Below are 14,739 nucleotides of genomic sequence, written 5' to 3' on the forward strand. Positions count from 1 at the left end.
AGGCCTATGATGCTGTTAAGACATTTTAAGACATGGCCATGCGGTGGCTTGGGTCAGATTTACAAAATTTGGGTACAAATAAAAAGCTGCAGCCTCAGTTTAGGAGGGGGATTCTGTACCCCCTTTGCAAGATATTACTCTGGCATGAAGCCTCTCTGCACTGGAATATTACACACTGATACAAGTGCCATCGTATCGTCCATTACAATTGGGATTCCTTAACGGAAGTTTTAGGCTCAAATTCCAGCTGGTACCAGGCAACCCCGCATCCCCTGATACCCACAGGCCCTATCTGACCACCCCACCCAAAGTCTCCTGGGTCCACAGCCTGACCCTGAAGTTAAACGTGCCACGGCCCGAGTCGTAGTTCCGTTATGAGTGACGTGAAATGCGCCCGCCGTTGTTTTTTTTTTTTCCCGCTTGAAACGCGCGCGCTCGGCTTCCATTTCGGCTCCAACATGGCGGCGGCGCGCCGCTGTTGTCACGGTTACCGCGCGCCCGGTGTGGGAGCTCTAGAAACGTCGAGCGCGCCGCCTGCTGCGTCACTGCGCGAGAGCGAGGAAGCAGAGACGTGCGAGTTGAGTTCTGGGGTTTCTCGACTCCATTCAAATCAACGCCCGGGCGATACCAAGTGAGAGGCGAGCCGCAAGACTCCCAACACAGGCATCACCATGTAAGTGGGGTACCAGAGGACAAGTCGGGGGGAAGAAGTGGGCCCGCGGTGGGGAGTCAGGCGGCCCTGGTGTGGGTGCAAGGTGGGGATGAGCCAGCGCTAGGCCTCACCGCCTGCCTGCGAGTGCCGCGCTACGGGGAGCGGGCCCCGTCGCCGAGGCAGAGCTGCACAGTAAGCGCCAGGTTTTCGAAGACCCGCCGTTTAGTTTGACTAATAGTGTGCCTCTGGTTTTGAAGTACCAGCGAGGTCGGAAAGACTCGGCTAGAATTGCCCCGCGTGCTCCGTCGGACTCGGAGTAGCTCGACAGCTAGTGGCAGTTCGCGCGTCTCTTCAGGGTGACGGCAGCCTGAGGTCTTTCGAATCGGGCGGGCTTCACGTGCGCCTCAAGGTTAAAAAAAAAATAAATAAAAATAAAAAAGTACTGGTCATTGCATTTTTGGGGATGACTAAACTGCAGCAGCTTGTAACGGCCCGAGGTCTGCGACGCAAATGTCCGCTGCTCGCGCGGAGAAAGCGCCCGAGATGCCGGGGGTCGTGACTCACGTGGCGCAGCGGACTCTGCTGCTCTCGAGTTTTGAATTACAGAGGAGAATCCGTTTGTAAAGCCAGCATCGTCTTATTGTACGGTTAAAGTTGAGGGGTTTTCTGTCCCGAATTCCGCCCCCCAACAGCTGTCCGGCAGTCCGAGGCTGGCCATGTTGTGTGTGTGTCCTGCCACATGTCTACTCGACACAGACGTCGGAGTCAATTATCCGTCTTTAGGACCTTCTTGGCTCAACAGCAGTTAAAATACTTGGGATGTGCCCTAAACGAGATGTCACATTGAACATAAGAAGTTTGACAGATGAGGGATCACAATTCAGTCCGCTTGTTTGTTAAGCTAATCGCTAAGCTATTTCAATATTTAATCCAGATCCTTAAAGGTTGTCGAGTTTTCTGCTTCAAGTCCATGTCTCAGAGGTTTGTTCCAGACTTGCACAACTCGCAACATAAAGAAGTGCTCCCTGACAGCAGTCCTACATGCACACCACTGGTATTCACTGTCTTGCCTTATCAATGCTTGTAAGGATTCTGAAGACCTTGATGAGGTCCCCACGCAGAGTAAACCAGTTTAATTCTCTGAGTCCGAGCCCGGGATACTCCTCTGCAGAGCTTTAAGTGCTGCTATCTCTTTCTTGTTGTGTTATGTCCGTGGGTCAGATTTATAAAACACACAAAAAGAGGCCCAATGTGCGTGCGCAGCTTTTTATGCAAAAGTCAGGATTTATTTTAAAAAAAAAAAATTATGGGAGAACTTTTTTTTTTTTTGTCAACTTTGACCCATCTGTACGCAATTTTTCAGAGAAAGTTGAAAGTGGCGACACCTTTCATCAAGCAGGGAAATGCAGCCAAACGCTGACTCATGGGTAATAAAATTCGTTTCCTCAAGCCGTTATTGTAATGTGTCTTGATGTGATGTGAATATGACTCACAGACTGTGTTTTAGTTCTCTTTTAAGAGGGTCAATGCTGCGTATTTGTACTGAAGAACTTTTCGATTTTTGCCCTGTTGGCACTTCTGACCAGGTCAAACATATCTCTGTCAAGCTTCACTCTGTCATGCCCGCTCTTGTGGAAGTCATTAAACAAACGATGAGGCACTACATACAGTTTGTTTGTTGTAGGTGTATATATTCAAAACATGTTACAGCCAATGTAAAAAGTCAGTTTGGAGCTGTGTCCGGTTCTTCTAATGTAATCGGAGTAATTGACCCCAGTCATTACAATAGCTGCACCCAGTGAGAATGAAGCTGCTTTTGTTAACTGTGAGCAGTGACATTCCGTTACGCAGAAGTCATCTGTGATGCCACAATGTGGCTGACAATCATTGTGTCTCGATGTCCTGGGTCAGCCCGTGATTCATTTATTTTGAGGCAGAGTAGCTTTGGCAGATGTGATGGTGCTGTATGTACGTGGCGACTGGCTTGTTGGTCACACAACTGGCTGATCCTTCAGTTTTTTTTATATGGCATGTACTATTCATTGCAACAGCAATCCTGTCCAGGTGGTAACAGCTGTCTTCCCAGATGCTGGCACCTTATGCCTTTCCCTGACCCCCAGAACGCAGAGAAGAGGTGCTATAATAGCATACTTGATCTCGCACAGTCAATTGCGAAGGAAATACTCCTGAATGCAGGTGACAGAGTCTCAAAATGTCCGGTGGGTGACTGCTCTGACAACCAGTGACGGTCTTAGGCATCATTGTGATGACATATGTATGTGGTTGATTAGCATAGCATGTTTGGTTGTTTCAGCGCGCCAACAAGGCTGAGTTTGAAGTTCATGTACCTATGCACATTTACTAGGTCATTGGGGTTTATAAATGCAAAATGCATAGAAATGACCCTATTTGATTGAACATTTTCCTGCTTTTATGGTGTTCACATATTTTCATGTTTGATTCCATGCAAAGTTTTACAAATGAGACTGCACAGAATCCTCCAGATGTTGTCTCACTGGTATACTATACAGCCTAAGAATAATATCTCTTGATTCACATTCAGTAGTTGTTATATTAGAACCTAACATCTTGTTTGCCTTTTTAATGGCTTCTGCAAATTATGATGATGAAAGTCGTGTCCCAGTAAGCACCAGAATCCTTTTCAGAGGTCTCTTCCTGTAGCTCAGTGTCATCCATTTTGTTTTTATAATTGATGCTCCTTTTGCCCACATGGAACACTTTGCACTTCTCTGCATTAAATAATAATAATGCATTTTATTCATAGGGTCACTTTACATTAGCAGTAAATCTCAAAGTGCAATATAAAAAGTTAAGTAATGACTCCATTTTCCATGTGTTTGTCCAGTTCTGAAGCTTATCCAGCTCTTCCTGATTTGATTTTGCCATCTCCAGTTTTCGTGACATCTGCAAATTTCACAAGTATACTATCTACAGCGGAATCTGTGTCATAAATGTAACTCAGAAACAGCAGTGGTTGATGACAGACCCCTGAGGGACTCCACTGATGACCTCACTCCTCTTTTCTGTACTCTTTCCCTCCTGTCCGTTAACTCAACTCAAGCTCCTGTTTTGTCCGTTACCTCTGATGCCTTACAGCTTCTAGTTTCAGAATTAATCTTTGCTGTGAGACAATTGAGTCAAAAGCTTTTTGATCGTCAGTCAGTTCTGTCATGTTGCAGATGCCCGTTCAAAGAAATTGAAGAGATTGGTTTGACAAGATCTTCCTGTCATAAATCCCTGCTGGTTTTTACGAAGTATGCTATTTTCGTGTAGGTAATTTTCAAAGTCATTTCTTATTAAAGTTGCTGTAATTATTTTATGGCTCATCACAGGGTGTTCATGTGTACACAGCCACCCGTTAACATGACATAAGAACATTAAAACGAGTTTAACAAGATTGGGCTGTTCGACCCAACAGAGCTCATCAGTCCTATCCACTTAATTCCCACAAAATAACATCTTTCATTATTGACAATATGTGTTTGGACTGCTAAAATCCACACAGTTCAATAAAGAGCATACCGACTAATCCAAGGGTGCCTGAACCTAAAGGTAGATTAGCATTCAGGTGTTCACTGAGAAATGAGAAATACATGGCAAAACATATGAAATGTGTGAAAACTGCAATGACCTCTCCACATGAAGGTGGGTTCATGATGTCCACATTTAAAGGAATTGTTCACCCAGCAATTACATTGTTTTATATGTTACTCCATGTGGATTGTAGAAAAAAGAAAAAATGGTAGTCCATCCAGCCATCCATTATCCAACCCGCTATATCCTAACAACAGGGTCATGGGGGTCTGCTGGAGCCAATCCCAGCCAACACAGGGCATAAGGCAGGAAACAAACCCCAGGCAGGGTGCCAGCCCGCCGCAGAAAAAGTTAGTGTCTGATAAAATGGGAACCGATTGTAATGCCCTTTGCTGTTGTCCAGCATTTATCCTAAACATTCATGGGGAAAAGAAATGTTCACAATGTGCAGAACACATGCATTTTTCACTAAAATATCATAAAACAAATCCAGAAGATGGAAGTAACCCACAAATGGGCACTTCCTTCACATGTGGTCTTCCTTTTCAGTTCAAGGCTTGCCTCTTCCCGTCATTTATTGGTCCAGAGTCCTGTCCTCAATTGAAAAGCATAATTCCGTGTGAAGGAGCATCATGTCCGTGGGCTACTTCCATTTTCCAAGGTTATTTAATGATATTTTAGAGAATAATGCATGTGACTGAATGACGTAATGTGAAATTTTGTTTTTCGTGGAAATTTTTGACATTGCTTGCTGTTGTCTGATGTTGGTCATCATGTTCCCATTGAAACAGAAACTTTTTATCCGTTTTCTATAAAAGCACAAGATTAAACGTTTTTCATGGCTACCACTACAGACTGCATGGGGTAAGTAACATTATTAAAAAAAAAAAAAAAAAAGTAATTTTTCAGGGAAGTATTTCTTTAAGCCAATCCTGAAGCTTTGTTTCTTTATTTTTATATTTTATATTTTCATGGCGGTGGCGCAGTGGGTAGCGCTGCTGCCTCGCAGTTGGGAGATCTGGGTTCGCTTCCCGGGCCCTCCCTGCGTGGAGTTTGCATGTTCTCCCCGTGTCTGCGTGGGTTTCCTCCGGGCGCTCCGGTTTCCTCCCACAGTCCAAAGACATGCAGGTTAGGTGGATTGGCGATTCTAAATTGGCCCTAGTGTGTGCTTGGTGTGTGGGTGTGTTTGTGTGTGTCCTGCGGTGGGTTGGCACCTTGCCCGGGATTGGTTCCTGCCTTGTGCCCTGTGTTGGCTGGGATTGGCTCCAGCAGACCCCCGTGACCCTGTGTTCGGATTCAGCGGGTTGGAAAATGGATGGATGGATATATATGTATCAAAAATCAGACAATGTGATTTTCTGGATTTTTTTTTTCTCATTTTGTCTCTCATAGTTGAGGTCTACCTATGATGAAAATTACAGGCCTCTCTCATCTTTTTAAGTGGGAGAACTTGCACAAATGGTGGCTGACTAAATGCTTTTTTGCCCCACTGTATATACACACACACACACACACACACACTAGCTGTCCCCTGCAGCTCTGCCAGCATAGCAGTGAAACAGGACAAACTTTAAAAATCAATAAACAAACCGGTATCACTAGCAAAGTGGAGACAAGGTATGCTCCAACACGTGGTGAGAGATAGAGCGACTCGAACGGAGGCTGGCACGTGAGTGAGTGAGGAGGGCTCTGCCCCCAAGCCTCTCTCTTGGATACTTGGCCCGATGAGAGAAGTCACACAATCAACTGGAATGTTCAAGCAAATTATAAAAAAAAAAAAACCTGATCTAAATCCGTTAAGTAGTTCTCTCGTGAAAAAGCGAACATAGATAGACGGACATTGGATTTTATATAATATATATATATATATATATATATATATATATATATATATATAAATATTATATTTTTTTTGATATCGTTATTCCTTTATTTCCCATTAGCCCATTTCCATCTAATTTGCTGTTCAGTGCTTCTCTTGGCCAGCTACCTTTGCTTTAAAGTTGTTTTTCTTCTGTCCACAGGTCCTCACTTACACACTCCACGTGACTTTTCACTTTCATGAGTTTGCACTACCCTGGTAGTGTTTCTTTTTTGAGATTCACCCAGTTGTTCACTTGGTTCAGAATTTTTCTATTTTCAGCAATATAGTTTTGTATTATTGTTGACTTGGCAGCTTCTATGAAATGAGTGAACCCAAACAATTATTTCAAATTAAAGTGCAAATAAAGACAAACTTAATTAGTTTGGACACTTTCCCAGCATTATTATGGCATTGGGTGGTTATTGCTGCTGCTGCTGCTGCTTCACAGCTCCAGACTTCCAGACTCGGGGATCATTCTCTTACCCAGCTGAGTTTATTTCTTCTCCCAGCGTCCTTGTGTCCATCCCGAAGGCATATTTTTTAGGTTGGCTGTCCTCTCTGAAATATCCTAGTAAGAGTGAGTCGGAGTGTGGGGGCTCACAATGATGGCACTGCTTTCAGGTTGTACCCTTTGTTACTGTGTTAGGGGGCAGAGTTCTGTCCAAGCGGTGGATGTTTGAAGTGGACTGAAGATAGCTTGCTGTAGCTCCCTAAGCAATGAGGGCAAGTTCTGTAAACATTTTGGGTGGTCAATTGATCAGGCAGAATTAAGTTTGTAGGACTTGCAAGCTTTGTTGGGCCTGTTTTCATCCAGATTATTCTAAACACGCAGCTCGGTCACTTTTGAATGAGCTCTGGGGTGATTTTACGGGATACACTGTGATGGACGCATGAGGGTAGGTACATATTGGGAGCTGGGTTAATGTCGTACAAGCCACAGAGCTGCAACTTCAAAGACTCCTTTCATTCTTTTACTTGTATTTATTTTTCTTTAAACAAAAGCCTGGCAAACTGCTACCTGTGCATTATAAGTTACATGGGATTTTATTATCCAGCAGCTCTAGAGAGGTTAGGAACAGGCACTGATAAAGCACATTGCCGCACCCACCACACGTCAAACCAACTCAGGATCCAGATTAAAACCCGAGTGCAGCCATACACTGGGTGACACCTCAGCACTACGCTAGTTCAGATGGAATGGAACAGTGGGCCTTTCGTTTGTCAAATTTCTTATGTGCTAATATATAAAGAGATTTTTACGAGTTATGCGTTTAATATTCATACTTTTTATTTAGCAATGAATAAAGGAGCCTGGCCTAGCTGGCATTGAAGTAAATAAACATAACATTTCAGTCCATTGAGCTTTCACCACCTGGCTGTCCAGACCCTCCCCAGTCCCCTCTATTTCACTGTGGTGCATAGAGACGTCAAAAGTTCTGGTAAAATACGACTAAGGTCTGATGTTACGTGTCTCATTCGTGATGTGAAATTCTTGCTGAAGTCCAACTTGAGTGCTGCAGGTTGTAGCCTCATCAAAATGTCACTGATGCCAAGGGACCACCATAGGACTCCGACAAAACAAAAAACAAATCAGCGTTGAAACGAGAGTTTGATAATGTCTATTGATTCATTTTGGGTGGACACTACTCGCACTATATGATCAAGTTGTCAGTCGTATGTGTTTTATAACCGTATGAGTATGTTTGGTCTGGTCATGAGTACGTGGCCTTGACTAATTTTTTTTTTAACCATTGACATTTTGTAGTAAAGTTTTACTATTTCAGAAAAATCAATATGGCCACAGGCTCCTGAAAATGTCAACAAAGAAAAGAGCGGCTTTGCTGACTGTTGTTGTGCTGTACTTTGAAAGTAAAAGAAAAGAAAAGGGCAGGTGTAATTGGACATTTGGATTGTTGAGGCACACACAATACAGGCCGTCACTTTACAGAATGATTTGGAGGTACATAATCTGTGCAGTTTACTTTTGTGTGTTTATATCTCGGGTTCTTCCAGTAAACATTTCCTAAGATGTTTTTTTTGTCATTTAGTTGTATATGAGAACTTTTTTGGGGGAAAAAAAATATTGGGATGACAATGACAGTACCCAAAAATGTACTGCAGTTGATGCACAATGAATTTTGGGAAATTTGATGGCGACATTAGAAGATCGTCTCGTGAGGCTGCTCATACGGTGCACAGAAAATCTCTGACATGACAGAAAGTCTTCCCATCATACAACAGCCACATTGTATGGTGCAGTCAGGCATTGCAACCCCTTTCCTACTGCGCTTGAAACGAAGGCCAGTAAAGCTGAAATTTGGGCCAACTCTGAAAATCAAAACTGGCTTAAAATCTTGGAGGAAAAAAAAGTTGCACAGTGTTTGCCTGGCATCAGGGCTTTCTGAATAAGGTGCCTGATTACAACACCCGCAAACCTGATGCTAATAACATGGAAGCCTCGGGCACGTTAGACTGTTCGAGGTAAGGGGACGGAATCCCGAGGTGACTGTTTTCATGGTTTTGTAGCCGTTCGTATTTACTGCAGATGGAGGAAGAGCCACATATTCTTTGTTAGATTAAAATCTGGCAGCAGCACGACCAGATTACATCATGGGGTGCCCTCTTGGTTATTTGTCTTGCCTGCTGTAAGAGTTGTTTGAAATGGCATCAAATGATATGCAGTTTCTTGGCGACAGCCAGCTTATTGAGCAAAGGCAGCCATCGCTTAAAGTTTATAAATATTAAATTTGGTTGATTCCTTTCATCCAAGGAGACTGGCACTTTATGTGATGGTTGGCGCACAGGCAAGTGACTCACTGAAGCGAAGGTGAGAACTGAATTGTCACCCTTGGGGATTAATGTCAACGGGCATAGCCACTACATCATACTGCCTTCCTAATGATTGGCAAAGCTGGCATACTGTATGCTTGAATCTGCAATGTAATCTAGGATGGAGTGTCGTATCAAATGAAGCTTCTAAACAGTTAAAGCGCATTAGGGAGCTGTTCATGTTTTCAGCAACAGAATTTCAAATCCTTAATGAATACCCACCTGTTCTCTTCAGCGATTTTAATTGCTACCCTGTCATTTAAGAGTGTCCACAGTCTTTAAACTGTCACCACCACCACCACTGTATGAAGTTAACAGGCCTTGAAAGTTCAGTGTGTGGATAGCCCACTTGTCCTTTTGTGTTATTTTGTACTCTGCTTTGTAGTGTTCTACCATAATGGTTTTGGATTGTATGGTTCCTTTTATTGCTTGTTGCACTATATACAATAATATTTTAAGACAAGTACATTTTGTCCATTATCACATCATTATAACAGTAATATATGTATTAATTGCTTTTTTTTTTACTGTTTATTAAGTGGGTTTACATCAGGGATCGGCTTTGAGCCCTTTCTTATTTGCAATGATGATGGACTGGATGACAGACGAGATTAGACAGGAGTCCCCGTGGACTGTGATGTTTGCTGATGACATTGTGATCTGCAGGTTGAGGAGACCTTGGAGAGGTGGAGATATGAGAGGAGAGGAATGAAGGTCAGTAGGACCACCAAGACAGAATACATGTGTGTGAATGAGAGGGAGCTCAGTGGAATGGTGAGGATGAGGGGAGTAGAGTTAACAAAGATGGAGGAGTTTAAATACTTGGGATCAACAGTGCAGAGTAATGGGGATTGAGGAAGAGAAGTGAAGAAGAGAGTGCAGGCAGGGTGGAGTGGGTGGAGAAGAGTGTCAGGAGTGATTGGTGACAGACGGGTATCAGTAAGAGTGAAAGGGACGGTCTACAGGACGGTAGTGAGACCAGCGATGTTATATGGGCTGGAGACGGTGGCATAGGAGACAGAGCTGGAGGTGGCAGAGTTAAAGATGCGAAGATTTGCATTGGGTGTGATGAGGACCGACAGGATTAGAAATGAGGACATTAGAGGGTCAGCTCAAGTTGGACAGTTAGGAGACAAAGTTGTGCAGAGGAGAGATGCATGCTGGGTATACTGGGAGAAGGGTGCTAAGGATAGAGCTGCCAGGGAAGAGGAGAAGATGAAGGACTAAGTGAAGGTTTGTGGATGTGGTGAGAGAGAACATGCAGGTGATGGGTGTGACGGAGCAAAATGACAAGGACAGAAAGATATGGAAGAAGATGATCCGCTGTGGCAACCCCTAACGGGAGCAGCCGAAAGAAGATGACGACGACAACTACTGTTTCCTTAAGTTACACTCCACCTAGTTTCACCCCTTGCCCTGCCCGGTGCATTGTTACAGCCTTTCAAGATGAAGCTTGTTTTTTTCTAGCTTAAGAGCAGCTGTAATTCCGATTGAACGTGGACACATCTCATGGACGTTAAGGTTTGTACTTTGTTCCCTCATTTCAGAATCTGTCCAGTTCACAGATTTATTTACATACAGTCATGTGCCTAGTTGAGGTCATTTGTACTCGTGGCCAAGAGTTCCCTCTAATTTTTTGTTTTACTGATGAGTGGGTGTGAATAATCGATGAGCCTGGTACTTTCATTTTACAATCGATTTCTTCATTCCCACTACCCTACACAAGCTTTCCACCCATGAAGTATAAATCTATCACCGTGAAGCACCAACAAATGAAATACGGGTTTTCACCACAAAGCACCAACACGTGATCGCCAAGCATTGTCTAATATACGACGTGTCGATTGGTCACAGTGACACAAGAACAACAAGTCGCTCCCTGTGGAATTTGGGAAGCACAGCGTCATGGCACTGCTCTGTGTGAGGGGCACTGAATGGCAGTTTAAAAGTACTGTGAGGCACCAGAAAAACAGACCGCCAAGACTCGATTATCAGTTTGTGCTACTCCGAACCGGCAGCTGAAGTATGCATACTGGTGACCCACAGAGCCTCTGTTTCTGTGACCGACATACGGGCCTGATGGATGGACTCAAATGAAGCCATAAGTCTGGGCCTGACTGTACTCGTTTTTGAAAAAAATGTTACGGCAGACTTGTCTGTGGCTCACTTTTGTGTTTTTATAATGGACTGATTTTCAGTGCATCTTACACAACATTGTCCTGACTTCTGCATGCTGGAGCCACTAAGCACACTAGACTGCCCGAATTTAGCGGACAGAATCCCAATGTGATTGTGAGGTGAGGTTTTCATGGTTTTGTAGCCCATAAATGCAGTATTTATTGCAGATGGAGGAAGGGGCACACATTGTCTCGTTGATTAAAATAATCTGGCAGCAGCACAACCAGATTACATCATGGGGTGACCTCTTGGTAGCGGTTATTTGTCGAGCCTGCTGTAAGGGATGTTTGCATTGGCAGCCCATGATATGCAGTTTCTTGGCGGCAGGCAACGTATTGAGCAAAGGCAGCTATTGCTAAAAGTCTAATTAATTATTACTTTGGTTACATTATTACATTGGCTGATCCCCTTCATCCAAGGAGACTGGCAAGATCACAATATGTCGTCTGTTTACAGATATTTTGTGATGGTTGACGTTCAGTGAAGTGCAGGTTAGAATAGAACTTGGGGATTTATGCCAGCCACTACTGTACATCATACTGCCTTCCTAATGATCAACAAAACCGACATACAGTATACGTGATTCTGCAGTGCAACTTAGGACAGAGTATGCTGTACTATCAAATGGAGACAGTTAGGTCATGTTAGGGTGCCTTCCATGTTGCACTCGTGGGATTGGATGGGTTAGGGTTGGGGAGTGGCCGGCGAGACTCATTTGTTGGTGCCACTCCACATGGGCAGTATGCATTTGGTTGTCCCGCTCCAGACCAATAGAGCCCCAGTTGCACTACACTTTATGACTGATGCCGTACAGGGCTCCATTTGTTTTTGTAAAATGTTTTTGCAGACTTGTATACTGTATGACCTCACTTTTATCTTTGGTTGATTTTCAGTGCACCTTGCATGATGTGGTCCTAACAATTGATATGCTTTGTGCCTCTGAATATTCAAATATCAGAAAGTGACACTTGATATGGACATAGTAGGGATGCTCCGGTCCATTTTTTAAAAGGCCAATACCGATCACCGATTTCATTTTACTTGTTTGGCTAATGTATTTTTTTTCTTTCTTTATTGTTATCATCCCTTTAAAAAACTTTTTACACTAATCTGCTGCATAACCAGACAAATAGAAGTTTTATTTCCTGTAGAAAAATGTATTTTTATAATTAAACTATAGACCACAGGTGTTAACTTCATTTTTTTAACAAAATGAAATTCTGTAGACTTATTGTTCAGTGACTGTAAAATACTAAAAGAAAATTTCATTAAAGTACTTACTTTAACTAATAGAATATGTACAAAAATATTTATCAATAATACATATGGCATAAAAGAAAAATCATATTTTTTTTCTGTAAAGTTCCTATCTGAAGCATGGCTTAATTAAAAACAGTAGTATTCACCATTTCTCTAACAAATATATATTATTTTGCTTGTTTATATTGCACACGGATGGACACAATGGTCATCACAACTACTCTATCCCACCACAACATTAGCAAGGAATCTGTGTTCCTGGCAGAGTTTTGGTCTTAGGCTCATGTTCAGGTCTTCAGTTCTTCAATGTGATCAGTTATTGACTATGGTATTTGACTGTTTATTGGGTCCATACTCAAATGCATTATGACGCTACCATTTTACACCTCCTTTTTCCTTCACTTCATCGTAAGCCTCCCAATAAAATGAAAAGGCACATACAGCTTAGTGGCGACCAACAGAAACGAACCGCCAGCCTACATACGCAGACCAACGCACAGAAGCAGAAACATCATCACGCCAGAACAGCAGAGACAACATATGACAAACCACAGAGCAACATACAAAGATCAACGGCATCAAATCTCGCACTTCGACAGTGAACGAAAAACGAATTACACACGCAACCTTTCTGAAGGGCAGCGGCAAGCTGCCGGACAACAAGAAACAATACAATGGAAAAACTACAGGGATTCCTTAACACTGACAACTCAAAACAAGATATTCCCTTTATATTGCGGCGTAGGCAATTCCCCATTCGTTTAGCATATCGTATGACTATCACCAGGTCACAAGGACAGATGTTTAATATCATCACAGTTTATTTGCCAGGCCCTGTTTTTACCCCATAACTGCATTTTCCAGAGTTACATTGAAACCTGGGTTAAACATACAGGTACTTGTGGGTTACACACGGGAATATTTTCACTGACAATAACGTTCATGCAACAAACTGTGTTTTCCAACAATAATTATAGACGTCGGTACATGAGCTGACGGCCACACTTCACACATACAGACTTACACGTGCCCTGCATTTCACTTCTTATCCAGTGTGTTCTGTTAACCTGTTCATGTGACACTTTGTATTGTAAATATTCATGACTATAATAACATCCCATACTGATCATGGGACTATTGTAATATTGAGTCCTCTCACAAGCAGGGCTGTGGAGTTGGAGTCGGGAACAATTTTGGGTACCTGGAGTTGGCAAAAATGTACCGACTCGTAATAAATTTAAATTGTAATGAAAACACAATACAGCAATTTCCAATGACCCTTTTCACAAACTGTAGTCCTAATTATGTACTTCTCTGATGTAAGAATAAAGCCCAGTGCACAGTTGTGTTACTACTAGTGAGAAACTCAGCGGAGCGATTATACAACCTGACACTCACATATTGTAATCTGGGTTATGGTACATTACAAAAAGGGGTTTCATTTGATTTCAGATATGACGTGTGTAACAAGTTCATGTGAGTGTACACAAGTGTAGTGATGTAGGTGGAGGTGTGTGCTACGGCCTGATGTGTGTTCAGGGGTTCACACTGGCCAATACGAGAGTCTGCTTCCTAGCCAGTAGTTCTGTGGTTAAATGACGACTTGTATGTTGCCTTCCTTCAATCAACATGGAAAATACATTAGCAGAGGAGTCGGAGTCAGAAGTACCAGAAACTAAGGAGTCGGAGTCGAAGGATTTATCTACTCCACAGCCCTGCTCACAAGTCTCTACTTATTAAAATAATCTCCTTTCTTACCGTAACGGGTCATGTTCTTCTCTCCCTCATCATTTCATTAACACTTTTATTCTTGCGAAATTTTCGCAAGCACAGTTTGCTAGTATTTATATATTCTCACACAAGCAATCAATTGATATTGGCAAATAAACGCTGCTTAAATGTAAATATACATGCACTAACAGGTTTTAATTATTTTAAATCATTAATTGCACTACAGCTTTTTGCTGTTAAAATATACATTTACTATTTTTAAACAAGTGTTTTTTTTTCTTCAGTATATCAGCTAGACATTCAGAATTGTTGAGGTGTAATTATCCAATATGGATTACCATTTTAATGATGTAGTACTTCTTATCAAAACGTCTACTGTATGACACACAGAAACACATGATAAACACAGTACAGATCTTTAAAGCCTATTTTTTTTTACCAAGCAGCAATTTCAAAATCTCTTCTTTTTCTAATTTCAACTGTAAGCTGCTGTATTTGTTTAATCAGGCATGCTGCCCAAACTCAAGCTGTGTCCATTTTAATTTAAAGGACAAAATAAATGTATGAATTCCTTAAAGTAGCTGTTCTTGACATTTGTATGACTTCCGGATTACTTTTTTTTTTTCTTCTTTTTCAGTTTATTACTCCACTTTAATGTAAAGAGTAATCT

The 14,739-nt window shown here is 42.4% G+C and overlaps 1 protein-coding gene across 1 annotated transcript in view; it reads left to right on the plus strand.

Annotated features, from left to right (window-relative positions):
• Nucleotides 1-507: 507 nt before the first annotated feature.
• LOC114649215 (prostaglandin E synthase 3-like) overlaps nt 508-14,739 on the plus strand; it is a 37,459-nt gene continuing 23,227 nt past the window's right edge. Inside the window, exon 1 of the mRNA XM_028798701.2 lies at nt 508-673. Coding sequence (XP_028654534.1) covers nt 672-673 — 2 coding nt within the window. The 5' untranslated portion in view covers nt 508-671. The remainder of the gene's footprint in view (nt 674-14,739) is intronic.

This window comes from Erpetoichthys calabaricus, chromosome 3, assembly GCF_900747795.2.
Source record: "Erpetoichthys calabaricus chromosome 3, fErpCal1.3, whole genome shotgun sequence".
In the NCBI taxonomy this organism is placed as follows: Eukaryota; Metazoa; Chordata; class Cladistia; order Polypteriformes; family Polypteridae; genus Erpetoichthys; species Erpetoichthys calabaricus.